Below are 19,772 nucleotides of genomic sequence, written 5' to 3' on the forward strand. Positions count from 1 at the left end.
TGTGATTATTCTGTTCCTAGCTTTCAACTTCTGTTATCCCTTTCGCTTCTCCACACTCCACGACAATTGCACTAGCACGTGACACGACAATCTATGCTACTGGGCCTTAGATATTGGACCAAATAACTAAATTTTTGGGCCGAAGGATATCAGCCCAATTTATACCATCGGGCTCGGCCCATTTTCGTCACTCTCCTCTTTCCTACTCAGTGCACGCCGCACGCACCCATCCCCAAATTCGACGCCGCACCATAACCTCCTCAACGACGGTGACGGCGACGGAGACGGCGCAATTTCCGACGTCCTTCTTCTTCTTCAGCGACTCGGTGTCAGTTATATTTATGCACAATTAAGGTATGCAACTCATTTGCTCTTCTGCATTGGTTTTCATTGTTTATCTATGCTGAACCTGAAGCGTTCTCCAACTACTTCGAAAATTCTTCTACTGCCAAAAGCAAATTGAGCAATTACAGGCAATGTCTGTTTTTTGTAAGAAAAATAGAAAATCCGTGTTAATTTTTTTTCTCCAAATTATTGTCTGCTTTCATTTTTTAGTTTCCCCTTAGGTTCGAAGGAATTTAAGGTTGCAATCTTCTATTATCCGAATTGACAGTGCACGATGTTAGCGTCTAATGTGCTTTATGACTTTTTGCTCATTTTTCGCATTGGTTTAAGTGTGTGATTATTTAGCTCGGAAAATTGTTGATTGAGAATGAGAAAACAGTTTAAGTGAGGTCGGAATTGTGCTATTTACTTATGAAATTTCTTTCTGTATTGTGTTTTGGTGAAATTTACTTATAATTTTATGTGTATTTGTGTAGTATGTAGTGTGAATTTGGTAATGAATCGCGATACTTTTTAAATCACCCCAAATTTACTTGAACTGACTGAGTACTGAGTACCGGGTACTAAGGATGTGTTTGGGTTACAGTTCCTTTGAACTGTACACTGTACTTATAATCCACGCTTTTTTCAATTCATCAATATTGTTGCTTCTTCATTTCGTGCTTTGGAAAGAACAAACGGACATCTGGGGCTTCTAAGACGGCAATTCAAACACACCAAGACGCGCTAAGTCTAACTTGTTGGTCACTTCTTAAATGTACTTGACAGTGTATTAGTACAACTCCATTCTTTTTCTAGAATCTAGATTGAAGTAGGCAATATGTCTTGTCACTTAATTTGTGATCCTACTGAATAACTGTTCTTCAGGTGAGTATATATGTATGGCTGTGCTAAACCTCAAAAGTGGACTGAAAGTAGAATGAAGAAATAGGGATCGCCACAACTGATTTTGAGAAATGGGCATCTTTTATAATTAGTGCCAATGCAAAAGAATGCATGTCTTCAGCACCTCTGGCACTTTCATGTGTTAAATATAATCGTAAAGAAAGAGCTCTGAAAATGACACTATGCAGCTCCATGATCATTTCTACTTATGTGAGTGAACTGTAAAGAGAGCAGTTGCAAAACTGACTCTCGGGTGGTTAGTCTGTTATAGGTGTATTTGTCCTATAAATAAGTGGCTTTGCTCCACTAAATCAATATCAAGAATCAGTTACATTTTCATAAAGTTTTCTGTTTCTCTCCTTCCTCTCTGTTATTCAATATGGTATCTAGAGCGTGACGATCTCAATGGTCGATTCATCTCTCAACCTCTCTTCCTCTGCGCCAATCACCTTCGCGCACACGATTTCAATGAAACTAGATGAAATGAACTTTCTGATCTGGCGTCAACAAATCGAACCAGTCATCAAGGCTCATCGTCTTCAACATTTTGTGGTGTGTCCGAAAATTCCTTTGTGATTCTTAAACGAATCTGATCGAAATGAAGGAAGAATCAATCCAGAATATACAGCTTGGGAGCAACAAGATCAAATGCTTATGTCGTGGTTGCAATCGTCTTTATCTCCTGCAATTCTCTGGCGAGTGTTAGGAAGTGTTCATTCCTATCAAGTTTGGGATAAAATCCATGATTATTTTCACAAACAAACTCGAGCTAGGGCTCGACAGTTACGAACAGAGTTGCGATCAACTTTGCTTGAAGAAAAGACTATGGAAGAATTTCTTCTTCGCATTAAAGCCTTGGTTGATGCTCTTGCATCTGTTGGAGAATCAGTTTCACAACAAGAACATGTCGATGTGATTCTTGAAGGTTTATCGCAAGATTATAGTTCAGTCATATCTGTTATTGAAAGCAAATTCGATACTCCTTCAATTGAAGAAGTGGAAGCGTTGCTGTTAGCACATGAAATGCGCACTCAAAAATACAAAAAGAAACTCCTATCTGAATCAGCTGCAGTCAATCTCACGCAAGTTCCTAATTCGAACCCTAATTTTCAGGAAAATGGTAATGTTGACAATCAGGTTAGTCATTCTTCACAAGGTGCTGATGTAAATATGAATGGTGGAAGAAATGCGTATCGTGGTCGTGGCCGTAGTGGACGATATTCAGGCATTCAGTGCCAAGTATGTTGTAAGATTGGTCATATTGCAACAAATTGCTATCATCGTTTTGACCAAAACTATCAACCTATCTTTACCTACAATTTTCAAGGCAATTTTTCTCAGAATCATGAAAACTCGTTTAGTGGAAATGTTGGACAACAGAGTTATGTCAATCAACCACAACAATTTTTTTCGCACAATGGATCCAATAATCGGTGGACTCAGAACAACAGGCCAACTTCTAGTCAATGGAATCCGAACACCAGATCAACTTCTCAGCAACCAAGTGCTATGGTAACCAACACGAATAATGCTCCAAATCCTACAAGTTGGTTTCCAGATTCTGGTGCGTCATTTCATGTAACAGGAGATCAACAAAATATTCACCACATCAGTCCCTTTGAAGGTCCTGATCAAATTTTCATTGGCAATGGTCAAGGTTTTCCTATCCACTCTTCTGGTTCTTCATTCTTTTTATCTCAACATAATCCAAAAGTTTCTTTAGCCTTACATAATCTGCTGCATGTTCCTAATATTACCAAAAACTTAACCAGTGTTTGTAAATTTGCCAAGGATAACTTTGTCTTTTTTGAATTCCATTCTACTCACTGTCTTGTTAAATCTCAGGCCACCAATGAAGTTTTGATACATGGCAGAGTGGGTCCTGATGGTCTCTATTGCTTTCCCAGTCTTCAACTTCAAGCTACTCCAAGCACTTCTGTCACCTGTTTAGTGTCAAATGTTTCTAATGATGTAAATACCGATGTTGATACCTTGAATAATTCTAGAACTAGTTCTCAGGCCTTGTGGCATGCTAGACTAGGACATCCAAATTTTCATGTTCAGAAAATTGTTCTACAATAATGTAATGTTCCTATTTTGAATAAAAATGATCAGTTCTTTTGTGCTGCCTGTTGTGTTGGAAAAGCCCATTGTTTGCCTTCTTCTTTGTCTGAATCTGTCTATAATACTCCTCTGGAATTAGTGTACAGTGACTTGTGGGGACCAGCCCCTATACAGTCTTCAAATAACTACAAATATTATCTAAGTTTTGTTGATGCTCATTCACGATTTACCTGGTTGTATTTGCTGCAAAATAAGAGTGACACATTTACTGTCTTTAAACAGTTTAAAGCCATGGTAGAATTGCAGTTTAATACTCCTCTTAAAAATCTTCAAACTGACTGGGGAGGTGAATTTAGATCCTTTACCAAATACTTGAAAGATCTAGGGATTAATCATAGACTCATTTGCCCTCATACTCATCATCAAAATGGAGTTGTTGAAAGAAAACACAGGCATATTGTAGAACTTGGCTTAACATTGCTCAGTCATGCTTCTCTGCCTTTAAAATTTTGGGACTCAGCCTTCACTACTGCTGTTTATCTTATAAATAGATTACCAACTACCTCTCTCAAGTTTGATGTCCCTTATAATGTTTTATTCAAACAGATGCCAGATTACAAATTTCTAAAGACTTTTGGTTGTGCTTGTTTTCCCCTTCTTAGACCTTATAACAATCACAAACTAAACTTTAGGTCTCATGAGTGTGTTTTTCTGGGATATTCCACCTCTCACAAAGGTTATAAGTGTCTTTCTCCAATAGGAAGGATCTTCATATCCAAAGATGTTGTTTTCAATGAATATAGATTTCCTTATTATGATCTATTTCCCAATAATGTCAATCCTCCATTACATTCAGTAGATTCCTCTCAACATGTTACTTCAGCCTCAATCCCTGTCCTAAAGACACTGTCTCCACAATCTGCTGTACACAATTCTGGTATTCCTGCTGTCACGATTAATTCCAATTATGATTCCAGTCCAGATTCTCGTCTCAACCCCTCTCCCATCACAAATTTGTCTAACAATACTAGTTCTCTTGTGTCTCCTATTAATACGGAATCTTCTCTACCTCTCACATCTCAAAATGTTCATCCTATGCAAACTAGATCTAAATCTGGTATTTCAAAACCCAAATTACATTCTTCTATCTTTCTCATTGAGTCTGAACCAAAGAGTGCTAGGCAAGCCTTCAAGGATCCTAAGTGGTTAGCTGCTATGCAACAAGAATATAATGCCTTGATTAACAATAACACATGGACACTTGTTAATCTTCCACAAAACAGGAAAGCTATAGGCTGCAAGTGGGTTTTTAGAATTAAAGAAAATCCTAATGGTATTGTGAACCGGTACAAAGCCAGATTGGTGGCTAAAGGATTCCATCAACAACCAGGATTTGATTTCATGAAACATTCTCTCCTGTCATTAAACTCTGCTGCAGTTTGGGTTCAAAGCTAGCAAATGTGATCCTTCTCTTTTCATTTATCACATAAATAACAATATTGTCTATCTTTTGGTCTATGTAGATGATATTATTATCACTGGAAGTTCATCTCAGTTTACTCAACACCTCATATGTCAACTCAATGCTATATTTTCTCTAAAACATCTTGGCAAGTTGGATTATTTTTTGGGAATAGAGGTCAAACACCAGCCAAATGGTTCTATAGTTCTCACACAGAGCAAGTATATCCGTGACCTTCTTCAGAAAACTAACATGCTTGAAGCCAAACCAATTTCAACACCTATGGTTTCTACTTCCAAGCTGTCTAAGCATGGGTCTGATACATTGACTGATTTTACATTCTACAGGTCAGTTGTTGGAGCACTACAATATGCTACAATAACCCGCCCTGAAATAAGTTTTGCTGTCAATAAAGTCTGTCAGTTTATGGCAAGTCCTCTTGAGAGTCATTGGAATGCAGTAAAAAGGATTTTAAGGTATCTTAAAGGTACATTATATCATGGGTTACACATTCAGGCTGCTGGGTCTCATCAAAAGTTTCAGCTACATGCATTCTGTGGTGCTGATTGGGCTGCTGATAAGATCAACGTCTGGTGCAGCTATCTTTTTTGGACCTAATCTAATCTCGTGGTGGTCTAGAAAACAACCTGTAGTTGCCAGATCAAGTACTGAGGCTGAATATCAAAGCCTTGCTCAAGCAACTGCTGAAGTGCTATGGATTGAAACTCTTCTTCATGAATTGGGAATTCCTTTCTTTGTTCCAGTTGTCTACTGTGACAATCAAAGCACAGTTTCTCTGGCTCATAATCCTGTTCTTCATTCTAGGACAAAACATATGGAAATCAATCTGTTTTTTGTTCGAGAAAAGGTTCTTGCCAAGCAACTCAGTGTTCAACATATTCCAGCTCAAGATCAGTGGGCTGATGCTCTCACAAAACCTTTGTCATCTGCCCGGTTTTTACTTTTGCAAGACAAACTCAAAGTTGTTGAGCTATCATCTGCTGCTCACCCAACTTAGGTTTGTGAGGGGGTATGTGAGTGAACTGTAAAGAGAGCAGTTGCAAAACTGACTCTCGGGTGGCTAGTCTGTTATAGGTGTATTTGTCCTATAAATAAGTGGCTTTGCTCCACTAAATCAATATCAAGAATCAGTTATATTTTCATAAAGTTTTCTGTTTCTCTCCTTCCTCTCTGTTATTCAACACTACTACATTAACTTTGTTCATTTTAGTAATTTTTGTCAAAGCTACACAATGTAATCTGAGAGTCCATTGGAAAATACTATTATTTTATTCTTTTCTTTCTTTCTTCAAAATTTTCTTATTTATATCATCAAATTATTTTTTGTGCTGATTTCATTTTCTGCAGACCATAGCTTTATATAAATATTTGTAACCTTATGTTGATGGTTAATGATTTATTATATTTTTATATTTTATGCACTTTTTTTTGTGCTTTTTTTAGTTAAAGTTTGCTGTGCTTTTCTTTGATTATGGTGAGCCAACCTGATTAACTGACCTATGGTGGGTTGAGTCAGGTTGGATAAATTTTGGTTCATTACTAAAGTGAGCGGCCAACCTGTGTGGACTGGATTTTTTTTACAACCTGTGGTGAGTCAACCTAGCTAATAACTCTATTTGGCATTAGGTTCCAGGGGAAGCAGAGCGAGAGCAGGGAATGATGAATAACTGCTTGATTGTGCACATCCCAGACAAGGAGCCACATGACCTTCACCATCAACCGACTGGTCACATTATCTAAACCCATTAGTTGATCCTTTGGTTTCTTTTTGGAATTCACTGAATTGAAACAGTCACTTTGTTTATGTGCAGAGTGTGTTTTTGCTTCGGCCATTGATCCTAAGCATGCCAACCAAATTGTGAGGTTAGCTCCCTACCAAAATCTCTATGCCTTGCTTCAGTTTTTTGTGCCTTATGAACTAATCTATGGAAGTTGCTTGAATTTCTTGTTAGGTGCTTGAATCAGATAGCACCGCTTGAAGATCTCCGGCATGTGAAACGAATTCAGAAGAAGGTTCTTGAAGAAGGTAGTTGGATATCATTGCCAAAAAAAAATCATATGCAAGCAGAATGTCTTTTCCTTTTCTTACTTTTAAGAGAATGAAAAATTAGAGCGGTTTTCTTGAGCTTAAAAAAAGTCATTTTGTGATTTATAGTTTTCTTATGAAGTTATGAACTTTTACTTTTTTTTTTATAAATTTTTAAAATGCATTTGTTATTAAAAATACTTTTTAAAAATAAATAAACTCATACAAACTGCTTTAGACACAAAAATATTAAATATGTCTATTTTTAGTGAGCAAACACTTTTCTGGCACAATAGGATTGACTGTGCTGACACTATACAAGACCATTTAAAACAAATGGTTATAAAGTGAGGGGTACTTTAAAAGAATAAAGTGTAGCTTTATATTTTATAATCATGTTTAACAAATTCACAATTTTTTAAACATGATTATGTAACTAAATATTTTATCACAATTTCTACTGTTGATGATTATAAATCTGCGTTACCCTCTAAAGTGCACCTCTTACTTCTAAGAAGCAATATCCTAACAGAAATGCACAAACTCTCCCAACTAGGTGTTACGGTGACAACATAAAGAGAAAAGAATCTTGACTGTAAAACATATGTTGAAATATGTGTCTCCTACAAAATCCATGGACCGTGAAAAACCAAAATTATCAACTGCTGTGGAATTTTGTCAATGGTGTAAACTGTATTGAATGGATATATAAATGAATAAGGCATGATTTAATTAACACAAAGCATTTTAGATTCTTGCACATAGAGCTAGGTCTTGTTTTCTATCTCCAGAACATAAAGGGGAATGTTTACTTGCAGATGACATATAGTATCCTTATGCGCTTATTTGTATAAGCTTACTGTTATATTGCTTTATTCTGTGTTAATATGAGATATGGCTTGTTGACCAAATCATTTGCTAATGACACGGGGATTGTTTGACAGGACAAATACAGCTATTGGTGATCTTGTGTCTGGCCTCTGAAGGCAACAATCAATTGGATAGTATGCCACCTCATCTTCAGGAGTTGATCAGTTCCTATCAGTTGAGTCCTTTTATCACAAAAGTGGGTCTTTGTTTATTTTGGTATTTCATTTTACTTTAGTTAATGCACTCTTAGATTATGGTTTGATCACGGGAAGAAAATATAAGATGAAAAATATATGACGAATGTATCATATATTTAGATTTATATAAATTTATAAATAATTATGACAAGATTTGACTTGTTTTGGTTTGGTTGTTGTGATTGTGTGTGATGAAACTTCAAAGCTATCTGATATTTATAGCAGTGTGGATGGTCAGTAACTTGCCATTTACATGAAAATAATTCCATGTATTAATTCATAGGACTATATATATCATTAAAAAAAATTATCTTTTCCATTAGGCAAAATCTAATATTGATGCTAAGTGTGGTACCCAGAAATTATTTATATACTCTAAAAGCAATTTTACTTTACCAACCAAATAAAACCAATTCTGCTCAACTCACTTTTGAAATATCATTACCCATACACAAATAAATGTTTTTAAAATCAATCCTTCCAATATCACTTTTACCATAACCTGAAACCAAAAAGAGGTTAAATGATCTATTTAAAAGAAACGGCAAACCTTTAATGTTGGAAATCATTAGTCTATATGTGAATGGAATGGAGTTTAGTTTTCTGTGTTGATAAAATGATGTGTGTAAAAAGCTCTGGGACTATGTTTGTTAAATAGTCATCCATTTAAAGATCCACTATCAATGAAGACTAAGATTATTGTTTAATTTATTCTGGTGAGTTTTGGTTGGAATCCTCAGGACTCTTGGTCTTCAGGCCTTGTCGTGTTTGCATTAGTTAGTGCATGTATTAAATTTGAATATAATTTTAGGTCTGCAAATATGCTGCAACATCTAAAGAAGAGTGGCAAGAGCAATGCAAATTTTGGCCAACATCATACCACCCAAGGACTTAGTAAGTTTCATTTTACTATTCTTTTATTTCTTTACCTGTTTTTATTATTTGCAATGTCTTTCATTGCTTTCTTTTATCAAAATTCACAAACTGTTGGTTCCGCTTAAGTATAAGAAAGTCAAGTATCTATATGAAATCTTTTATCAGGTGAATTAAGCAATGCTTATTAAAATAACATGTACTGTTACATGAGATTTTAAGGAATACATCCTTCAACTTGATGAGATGATTTGCAATATGCTCAAACACTTAAGGAGGCGTATTGGATTGAGATTTCGAAAGATAATTTTAGTATGAAAAAAGTCTTCTAAATTTTAATGGATTTTAAAAGACTTTGTAGCAATATCATGACTTTTAGGATTGTTTTTAAAATACTTTTAAAACTTGGATTTTAATTAAGATTTTGTAATTCATATTTTAATGGATTTTGTGATTCAGATTTTAATGAATTTTGACGGATTTATATGATAAGATTCAAAATTTTATATTTCAATTTTAAATTTTATTAAAAATAAACATATGAATTTTAATAATTTAAAAATTTTAACAATAGATAATATTTAATAATACAAAAATCATTTTAAATATTTAATAATTAAAAAAAATATTGATAAATTATACATCTAAAAAAAGGATAGGAGAAGAAGAAGAGATAAATAAGAGATGAATAAAAAGAGAGAGAAAAGAGATAGAGAAGAAAGAGAGAGAGAGAAAGAGAAGCAAGAAAGGTGAGATTGAAGGAGAGAGTAAAAAAAATATAAGATGATGAAGAAGAAGAGATAAATCAGAGATGAATAAAAAAAAAGAGAGAAAATGAGATAGAGAAGAAAAGAAGAGAGAGAAGCAAGAATGGCGAAAGAGAAGGAGAGAGAAAAAAGAATATAAGAGAAAGAAGCAAAAAAGGCAAGAGAAAAGATTTAAGAGAGAGAAAAAAGAAAGAGTATAAATAGAAGGGGGGAAAAAGTCATGTGAAATCTCAAAAAATTTTGTGAGATTGTTTGATAAGTTAATTACATATAAATTATACTGAAAAGTCTCACAAAATCCATTATTCAAAATAATCCATTAAAATATCTATATTTTTTAATATTAACAAACTTTTTTTAAGTAAAAAAGTCTTAATTGAATATCATCATATTTTAACAGACTCCTAAAAAAATTTAGATTGTCTTAATTAAATACCATCAGATTTTGACTACTCTTAAAAAATTCTGATTGTCTTGATTGAATACTACAAGACTTTTTTATAATAAAAAAGTCTTTTAAAATTCATTGAAACCCTTATTCAATATACCGCCCTTAATATACAAGATATATCTATAAGTTACACAAGTTAGCTTGATATATAGTAGTTATAATCACTAGTGCATCCTGGATAAAAAAAACAATAAAATGACACAAGCACCCTTGTGTTTATAATATCCATTGTGTAATTATTATTCTGTTTTCATATATACCCTAGGCTTGTTTACATTTTTATGATATTTCGTGTAAGTATAGTATCTGATGAATCAGTCTAATCATTGTATATTCTTTTTTCTGTGGGTAAAAGCTGGGTAATCTTAATTCTTGACTCGGAAAGGGTCAACGTGGATTGTTGAAATTTTGGACTTGGTAGGTATTGTAGGAAGTATTGTGAATTTTTAGGACCCTCTGGTGCATTGAGTTATTCTAGTTTTATCATCAAACTCTTACCAAACACAAACACTGAAAACACGTGGTTGATAACATAGGTAGGTGAAATTTTGTTGATAACATAGGTTGTATATATCTAAAATCTCAACATTTTATTTGGTTTCTATTTTGTCAATAATCTTATTGGATGAGAACACAACCTTGTCTTTTATGGTAAATTGGTAATAGCTGACTTTGCTTCTTGGCTTGACATTTTTAATCAAATAACAGCAACATTGATGGCATTACTGGATTTAGCGAGGAGGACTCACGATCAGTTTTGAAGTTTATGCAATCAGCTGTAGAGTTGGCAACATCTGACGGCTTGGTAAATGTGCAAAATTTTCCTTTTTGAAACTATTTGTGCCCATGAAATAATGCATCCATAACTGATTGGACAAGCTTAACATCGTTTGCTTTTCTTCTTCTGATTAGTTTTCACTTAATATGTAATAGCTTGAGGTTTTTTTAATTTGGTCCTTCTTTCCTTTGCTTAATTAGTAAAGACTAGCTTTGTTTAAAATGTCCTACTAGTAAATTTCACATTCAGCTGCTGCATACTAAATTTGATGTATTTTAGGTAGTCAACGCTGCAGTGATAGTGGATCCTTCAACTAAGCAAATAATTTCAACTGCATGTGATCAGATTTTTGCTTGGAACACATGCAAAGACGACAGCTGCTATAGAAAGCCAGAATTATGTAGTTCCCGTACTATTATTTATAGTAAATGTGATCCCCATGAAAAATTGCATTCAAACAGTCCCTCCAATCAGCTTAAACAACCATATACAGGTGTTGCTTGTTTATATCCTCGGCAATGGGCTGAGCAAAAATCTCATCCACAGAGTTCATATTATTGGCACCCTCTGCAACATGCTGCCATGGTAGCTATAGAATCATCTGCTGCCAGGGATAGATGCCTTTTTCCCAGAGAGGAGAACAGTGAAGCCAAATATCTGGAATTGGATAGCGAGAATTCTTCTTGGACTAGCTCTCCTGCAAAGAGACAGAAAACTGCGTGTGCAAATGTAAGTTTACGTAAGCCTGATAATGATATTAGGTCTATTTAAGGAACTTGGGTGGTGTATAATTTAATGATCAGTTGCCGCTGCCCATCTGTATGAAGTGTTAACCATGTCACTCCAATAGAAGTATTAAGAACACCTTAAACTCCTGGTGTTGCTTTTATAGTTGCAATTCAAGTAATGGCAATTACTTGTTCATATCTAGAACTAATGAAGCATCTCACAAACTCGCACCAAATTCATTAATTCAACATTGGCAATATAGAAACATATGCAATGGCATTTCTCTGGATTATCTGTTGATCATTCTCAGTTGAATATATTTTGAGAATAGCTATAATTTTTTGGTTGGATTATGGTGTTTCAGGGTGAGGATGTCGAGAAATTGAATGCTCACGGTCAGGGTGATCATTCTCAGACTTCTGATCAGCCACCAACACGACCGTACTTATGCACTGGTTATGACATATATCTTATTTGGGAACCATGCCCAATGTAAGCTTATAGACAAGATAGTTGTATAACTTAGAATCATTTCTATTTCTTTGCTGAATTCCTTTGAAGTCGAAACTGGCCTTGTTTGCTCATCCATGAAGGGAATATCAGGAGAAAAGGCTAGCAATAGCATTCTGATTCTCCTTTCTTTTTGAATGCCATGTACCTGTGAAGGAAATTCCCTTCTTGATTCATAGAATAGGAGAAAATCTTTAATTCTGATTCTCCCTTTATATGAAGTTTTACTTTTGGTTAGGTTTTTTCCAAAGTAGTTGTTTTCTGATATATTTGCCTAATTTTGCTTTCCACTGTGATGTCAGGTGTGCAATGGCCCTCGTCCATCAGAGAATTAGGCGAATATTTTATGCGTTTCCAAATCCTAAAGCCGGTGCCTTGGGTAGTGTTCACAGATTACAAGGAGAGAAAAGCTTAAATCATCATTATGCTGTATTCAGGGTTTTGTTACCTGAAGAAGTCCTGCATAAGTGTCATACTTAAGTTGCAGAGCCAGAGACTATTTATTAGTGAATTTTGAATGGTAATTTGCGAATTGTTAGAACGACTTTCTGATATTACTTGATTGAGAAAGGCTAACTATACTCTCATACATCATTAATATATCATTTGTCATTAGTTGAAATTTGTTAGAAATTACCAAATTGTGAGTCTTACTCTTTATTTATTGAATCTCACTCACAAGTCACAATTTGTATTTTTCAAAAAATTTAACCAATAAAAAACATGTATTAGAATTTAGAAGGAATGTGTTAAAAGCAGTGTTGTAAAACTCGGCTCGACCCGGCCGGTCGAACCGGTCGAACCGGAAACCGGTAGTTAGACCGAGCCGAACCAGTGATCAGATCGGATATGCAGCTGATTCGGTATGTGACTCGGTTTGACCCGGTTAAAAACCCGGTTGAACCAGCGACTCGCGGGTCATGACCCAAATCGGGTCATCAGTTTTTTTGAAAAAAAAAAATTTAAACGACGTCGTTTTTTAAAACGCCTCTGCTCGTTGCACGCTGCCTCCTCCTTCAGAAACCCTAAGGTTATTTTTTTCAGATTGATTTTGAGAAACAAATCCTGCTCGTCGCACGTTGCTTCTCTGCACGCACCACCGCACTGCCACAGTTGCACCGCTGCACCGCTGCACCACGATAGTCGCACCACCGCACCGTCGCACTACCGCATTGCCGCATCGCTACACTGCCACCTCGTCGCACCACCGCGCGTTGCTTCAGGTTATAAGTTGTGCGATTTTTTGATTGTTTAAAATATTGGTAGCATTTTTTGATTTTTTGATTACGGCTACTTGAACATTATTTTATTCAAACTTGGGTTTTGGATCATCTCGTTGCCAAAAATTATAGTTAAACCAACTCTGAATCTCCACAATCGCCATTTTTGATTTGCCAAAAATTATAGTTATATAGCTAGTAGTAGGGGTGGGTATATGGACTCGAGTCCGCGGACCGGTCCGTAAGTCCGCGGACTTCACGGATAACGGACTCAATTTTTTTAATCCGTATAATCATATGGACTTTTTAGGTCCGGCCCGTTAAGTCTGCGAATTTTGCGGATTTAATCCGCGAGCCCGCGGATTACCCGTTTAAATGTGGAACTTTAAATTTGTTTGGTTGTGTATTAAGACTTTTAAAGTTTTAAGGTAGTAAGGCTTTAATATTTGGTTAATAGTTGGTATGCTTGGACTTTAAATTTTAAAGGCATTGAGACTTAAATATTTCTATTAGAAATTTAGAATGTATAAACTTTGTTATTTAAGACTTTGGTTTATTATTTATATAATGTTTGATGTTACTATTAGAAGTATATTTATATCATTTTATATGTATTTTTTTTCCTCATGTTTTCATAGGTTAAATAAAGAAAAAGAAATTCAAAATCTCATTAAATGTGTCAATATTCATTAAAAAAATTTAGATTTAATTGGGCCCGCGGACTTATCCGTTTATCCGCGGGTTTCACGGGCCGGATACGGACTTGAAAATTTAAGTCCATTTATTTCGCGGACCGGATTTATCCGGCCCGTTAAAAATGCGGATTTCGCGGACCGGGCCTTAAACGGGCCGGACCGGTCCGCATACCCACCCCTAGCTAGTAGCACTGGTCTGTGGCATACTTAATTGTTTGGACGTTCATATCAAATTTTTTTCATTTTCACTCCTCATTGAATCTGCAGAGGACCCTACTCTGTGTATATCTTGGTGTTAAATGTTGATGAATCTAGCTACTTTGATATTTAGTATATATCAATAACCGGAACTTATCTATTTCCGTACAAAAAGAAACATGACTGCACCAAATTTAAAACTAAAGCACCATAGCTCTATAATATTGCTTGTTAAAACATATATACTAGCAAGAATGCGCCCTTACCTATATTGTAAAGCCCAAACCGAAATAATGTTGCTGTCAACCTAACAATGGATTATCTTAGAACCCAGTAGCAACTACTAAAACAAAGGTGAAGACAGCCAGACAATCTTATTAACATTTACATGCAAATGCCAGCATTAATCATAATAGTATCATATGCCAAATACATTCAGAGAAGTCACCACTGGGTCCAGTTAGAAATTAGAATACTTAGAAGAGAACTAACAAAGCCAGGAAGGTGTTGGTAAAATGGATACAACCTTGGGCCAAAATTGAAGCCCAGAGAATTGTACAATGCCAGATTAGGCAACTGGTGGACGGAGAACGTGATCCTGTGAGTGGCAATGTGGAGAGTTAGCTGTTATTTGAATTTATAATTTGGTTATTTTTAACATTATGTTATTGTTAGCTACTCTTTGATTTGCTCATTATTATATTGATTTTGGTTGATTTAATTTACAATAATTTTTTTGTTGGTTGTTATTGAATGATATTTTGATATTAGGCATGACAACCGGTGAAACGCCATCATCACAAGAGGGTTCTACTCAAAACTCTTTCCAAAAGAATATTAGAGGGAAAACTGATATAGCTTGGGGGCATTGTAAATTGCTTAAGGAAAATGAAAAATCTATTATATTATGCATATACTGTGATAAAGTTATTCGGGGAGGTGGAATTAATAGGTTTAAGAGTCACTTGGCTGGTGAGAAAGGTCAAGTTGAACAATGTAAAAAGGTTCCCGCAGATATTCGTTTTCAGATGAAACAAAACATTGATGAATGCAAGAGCAAGAAAAGAAAAATTCAAGAAGAAAATAATGATAGTTACTCTTTCCCACCTATTGAAGAAGGTGAAGTGCCAGAAGTGGAACAATCAACATCAACATTTTTAAAAGGCAAGAACCGCATTGGTAACTTTTTTATGCCTAGAACAACTCCTGGAGCTCAACCTACCTTAAAAAGTGTGTTGCAAAGCAAAGAAGTGATAGAAAAATGTGACCTTGCTATTGCCAAATGGTTCATTGATGCATCAGTTCCATTCAATGCAGCTAATTCAGCATATTTTCAGCCTATGGTTGATGCTTTATGTAGTATGAGTCCAGGGTACAAGGTTCCAAGTATGCATACTATTCGTGGTCATTTGTTAAATAGGTGGGTTGATGATGTAAAGAAGCTTGTAGAAGATTATCGTTTAATTTGGAAGAAAACAGGTTGTACTCTTATGGCGGATGGGTGGACTGATCGATGTAGGCGAACTTTGATCAACTTTTTAGTTTATTGTCCTAAAGGAACTATTTTTCTTAAATCTGTTGATGCTTCTCATGCTTCTAAAACTGCTGATATGTTGTATAAGCTTTTCAGAGAGGTGGTGTTATATGTTGGGCCAGAAAACATTGTTCACATGGTGACAGACAATGCTGCCAATTATGTTGCCACTGGTAGGTTATTGGAAGCAGAGTTTCCTAAATTATTTTGGTCTCCTTGTGCAGCACATTGCATTAATTTGATGTTGCAAGACATGGGAAAGTTAGAGGAAGTAAGTATAGCTGTGTCACATGCCTCAAATATTACTAAATATGTCTACAATCATTGTTATGCATTGTATTTGATGAGAAAGCACACAGGTGGAAGAGAAATACTTCGTCCTGCTCCAACTCGGTTTGCAACTAATTTTATTGCTTTGCAAAGTATTTTGGCTCAAAAAAATCCACTAAGAGCCATGGTAACATCTAAGGAATGGACAAGCTCGGCTTATGCCAAAGAAGCAAAAGCAAAGAAATTTGTGGAACAAGTCTTAGACTCTGGGTTTTGGACTAAATGTGCTGATATAGTAAAACTCACAGAACCACTTGTACATGTGTTGCGTATTGTTGATAGTGAAGATAAACCTGCCATGGGTTTTCTTTACCAAGCTATACATAAAGCTAGAGAAGAGATATTGAGAAGGTTTAGAAGAAATAAGATGAAAGTGGAACCTTACTTGAAGATCATAGATAACCGTTGGGATTCACAGCTTCGTAGAAATCTTCATGCTGCTGGTTATTGGTTGAATCCAGCTTGTAGATTTAATGATGAAGAATTTGAACAACATTTTTCCACAACATCTGGACTTTTAGATGTGATTGAAAAGTATTCTCATGGAGATCCTGAACTACGAAACAAATTGACTACTGAGATGAGAATATACAAAGATGCTGAGTTGGATTTTGGAAGGCAATCTGCTTTGTATGAAAGAAATACAGTTATGTCAAGTAACTTCATAACTTGTGACTTTGTGATCCTTAATGTTTATTTAAGTTTAATACATATACTGATTTATTTCATGCAATATTCTAGATCAATGGTGGGAATCTTATGGGTGTGGTGCACCAAATCTACAAAAGTTAGCTATTCGTGTTTTAAGTCAAACTTGTAGTGCTTCGGGTTGTGAGCGCAATTGGAGTGTATTTGAGCATATTCATTCAAAGAAAAGAAATAGGTTGGAGCATCAAAAGCTTAATGATCTAGTTTTTGTTCGTTACAACTTGAGGTTACAACATAGGTATTATTATGTTTCTTTCTTTTTTTGTGTCATTTTATTTCTAAATACATGTACTTAGATTTAAATACATTACATATTTACATGTGCTTAGGAAAAAGAGACATCAAAGTTATGATCCTATTAATCTTGAAACGCTTGATGACCATTCTAATTGGGTAATGGAGGATTCCCCACCATTTTTAACCAATGAGGAAGTGGATGCACTACGTAATGACCTTGCAAATATGACCATCCAACCAATTTCAAGTGACATTGGTATTTTTTTTATATTGTTATTTCATTATTTTGTATTTGTTATCACTAAATTTGAATTTGTAATTACTAATTTATTTCTAAATTATTGTCATAGATCAATTAAATTTGGATGAGGATGATGATGATGATGTACAAGCACAAGATGATACTATGGAAAACATGAATTTAAATGAAAGCAATATTGAAGAAGTTATTGGAGAAGGATTTGAGATTTTTGATGAAAGAGTGGTGGCCACAACTTTTACTCCTTGGACATAAATAGTTTATATAGATTTGTTTAAATCTTGTAGTTCAATTATGTTTAAATATTATTTGTAGCTTTGTTATGTGACTTGTTATATGTTTGAACTTACAAGTTAGCTTGGAACTTATGTGTGTTTTTTACTTGTTTGAAACTCATATTTAGAACTTGTTTTATTTGCTTAAAACTCATGAATGACATTATAAAATTATGTTAAAATGTGTTTGTAATTTTTGTGGAGTTTATTTTAAGGTATGATGTGATTTTTTTTTTTGAAATTTATAGGTATGAAATATGTATAACAAATATTTTTTTAATTTTTTTTAATAGAAACCGGGTCATGCAGTTTAATAGGTGACCCACCGATCTAACCAGTGACCCATTGACCCAGTACTCTCACCGGTTCAATGAACGGTCCGATTTTTAAAACACTGGTTAAAAGTGTACTGCAAACACTTCTCTGCCTTCTTTCCAATTCTCAGATTTTTATGCCGGTTTTGCAAGCATTTTATGTTGGTCAAGGAAAGCATGGTCATATTGGCCCATGTATCAGTATAGCATTGTATAGGATTTTGATTCTGTTTAAACTAATTACCAGTCTAATATATTTTCTGAAATTTCTGGTATGCTGTAAATTTTGGGAACGTTGTTGGTCATTTTTTAATAAATTTCTCTATATAATTACTTAAAAGTAAAAGTTTCGGTGTGTCTAATAAGTTTCACACATTACTTAAGAATCGAGATTAAAGATAATTTACAAGTATCCTTTTTTAACTTACTGAGACACTTTTTAAAAGATAAAATTGTAATGGTTTAACGAGCGTCAAAGTGATAATATTTTGGATGCAGTGGCCTTTAACGATGTCAACGGACTTAGAAAGAAGGATTAGGTTACTCTTATCTCATTAGCCTCGATTGAAAGTTTGCTTTAATATGCTTAAAAAACCTCAACACTTAGGAATTGAAGCTAAGGAATGTCAAAATGGACAATATCTTAGATGTAGTGACTTTAATGATGTCAATAGATTAACTATCGAAGCATTAAAAAAATAGTTAATCACTTATACACTGCTAGTGTAAAGTTTTTTTACACTGACAACTAATCATATCTTTTAATTGTGTCATGTCAGTTGTTTATTTAATGAAATAATAATAAAATAAGCAACTTTAAAAGATATGATTAGTTTCCAGTGTAAAAAAAATTACACTGACAGTGTATAGATGATTAACTCTTAAAAAAATAAGAAGGTAATAAATTAAACTTCTCTAAGTTGAAATTAATATATTGCATCCAACTTTTGGAGAAGGTCATAAGTCAATTTAACTTAGAAGAAATTTATTTATTTTGACTTTCTTATCTTTTTTCTTTTTATTATCTTGTCTAGTCCTTTATATAAAAAGTAAAAAAAATTTATCAAAATCAATAAAAGTATTTAAGATAATTAATTTTCATTAATAATGTCATAAAATTAAATTTTATTTCAAAAACACCTTCAATTAATTGTTTTAAATAGTGTTGCATTGTCGTTATGAATTGGCATAAATGATTTTCAAGATCCGGTCTGAGTTGGCGTTGTCCATGGTGTGAGTTGGATACCAACCTTTAAAATTTTACTTTGATGGGCATACCTATTCAAAGCAATTTTTTGGTACCATAGATGAAATTTCTCTAGTAAATCTCTATTGACTTTAAGTTCGATAATAAAGTTTTGAGTAAAACTGAACATTATTAAGTTTTAACTAACTACTAAGTAGATAGTGGTATTTAGTCTGAGGATTTTCAGCATATCATTGACTCCCTGTCTAGTAGACTTTGAGTGTTATATTCTATCTATCATTTTTAAGCATAAAAAAATAGTGGTTGCATTAGATCACACTACAAATAACTTTTTTCATGGATGAATATCACTTGTATTGCTAATAGATTAATAAATGTATCCACTCTCAGTATAAACAAAATTAGCAATTAATATATCTTAAAATAAGCATTTGTTTAATATATTTTAAAGTAAGTATATGTTTCTTATAATCACAACAAAAAAAAGTATATGCATTTATTTCTTATAAGAGTCTCGAAAGAGTATGATTTTAAATATTTTTTTTTACATAAAAATGGATGTTTGTAAAACAATGATAATAATAAAATGTAAACATATTTTATTATACTAAATCTTCGGTTTTCCAATTAATCTAATTTTAACCACGTATTTTGAGTTTTTTAATATATTTTTATATATATGTGATCCATACAATATCTTAAAATTAATAATTAAAAATTAATATATGCTTACAAAGTGTGATTTCTACTTATCAAATATTATTTTAATACAAATGAAGATCAAACTTGGAGTACTAAGTCAATCCTATGTATCCCA

At 34.0% G+C, this 19,772-nt stretch overlaps 2 protein-coding genes across 10 annotated transcripts; both read left to right on the forward strand.

Moving 5' to 3' along the window:
* The first annotated feature begins 74 nt into the window (after window positions 1-74).
* Window positions 75-12,600, forward strand: EMB2820 (Cytidine/deoxycytidylate deaminase family protein). 8 transcript variants are annotated; one of them, XM_083065851.1, is made up of 10 exons: window positions 138-354; window positions 6,404-6,503; window positions 6,589-6,640; window positions 6,730-6,803; window positions 7,748-7,869; window positions 8,682-8,764; window positions 10,670-10,766; window positions 11,085-11,468; window positions 11,833-11,960; window positions 12,281-12,600. In XM_083065851.1, exons 2-10 carry the CDS (start codon window positions 6,434-6,436, stop codon window positions 12,456-12,458), a joined length of 1,188 nt encoding a protein of 395 aa, XP_082921977.1. In that variant the 5' UTR covers window positions 138-354; window positions 6,404-6,433; the 3' UTR covers window positions 12,459-12,600. The 8 variants fall into 8 exon arrangements, with proteins under 8 accessions (XP_082921978.1, XP_020238405.1, XP_029131077.1 ...); XM_083065850.1 differs by having other exon boundaries at window positions 151-354; window positions 6,411-6,503; window positions 11,019-11,468; XM_083065849.1 differs by having other exon boundaries at window positions 156-354; window positions 11,019-11,468.
* Window positions 12,601-12,740: 140 nt separating this feature from the next.
* Window positions 12,741-17,807, forward strand: LOC145952829 (uncharacterized). 2 transcript variants are annotated; one of them, XM_083065848.1, is made up of 3 exons: window positions 12,741-16,901; window positions 16,993-17,156; window positions 17,251-17,807. In XM_083065848.1, the coding sequence occupies exon 1, from the start codon at window positions 14,865-14,867 to the stop codon at window positions 16,773-16,775; it is 1,911 nt and encodes a 636-aa protein (XP_082921974.1). In that variant the 5' UTR covers window positions 12,741-14,864; the 3' UTR covers window positions 16,776-16,901; window positions 16,993-17,156; window positions 17,251-17,807. The 2 variants fall into 2 exon arrangements, with proteins under 2 accessions (XP_082921974.1, XP_082921973.1); XM_083065847.1 differs by having other exon boundaries at window positions 12,741-17,156.
* Window positions 17,808-19,772: the final 1,965 nt, after the last annotated feature.

Source organism: Cajanus cajan, chromosome 10 (genome assembly GCF_000230855.2).
Source record: "Cajanus cajan strain Asha chromosome 10, NIPB_CcT2T_4, whole genome shotgun sequence".
Taxonomy (NCBI): Eukaryota; Viridiplantae; Streptophyta; class Magnoliopsida; order Fabales; family Fabaceae; genus Cajanus; species Cajanus cajan.

Coding starts and splice junctions, on each gene's coding strand:
- LOC145952829 (XM_083065847.1), top strand. CDS start 14,865: ATGACAACCGGTGAAACGCCATCATCACAAGAGGGTTCTACTCAAAAC.
- EMB2820 (XM_029275244.2), top strand. CDS start 1,879: ATGCTTATGTCGTGGTTGCAATCGTCTTTATCTCCTGCAATTCTCTGG.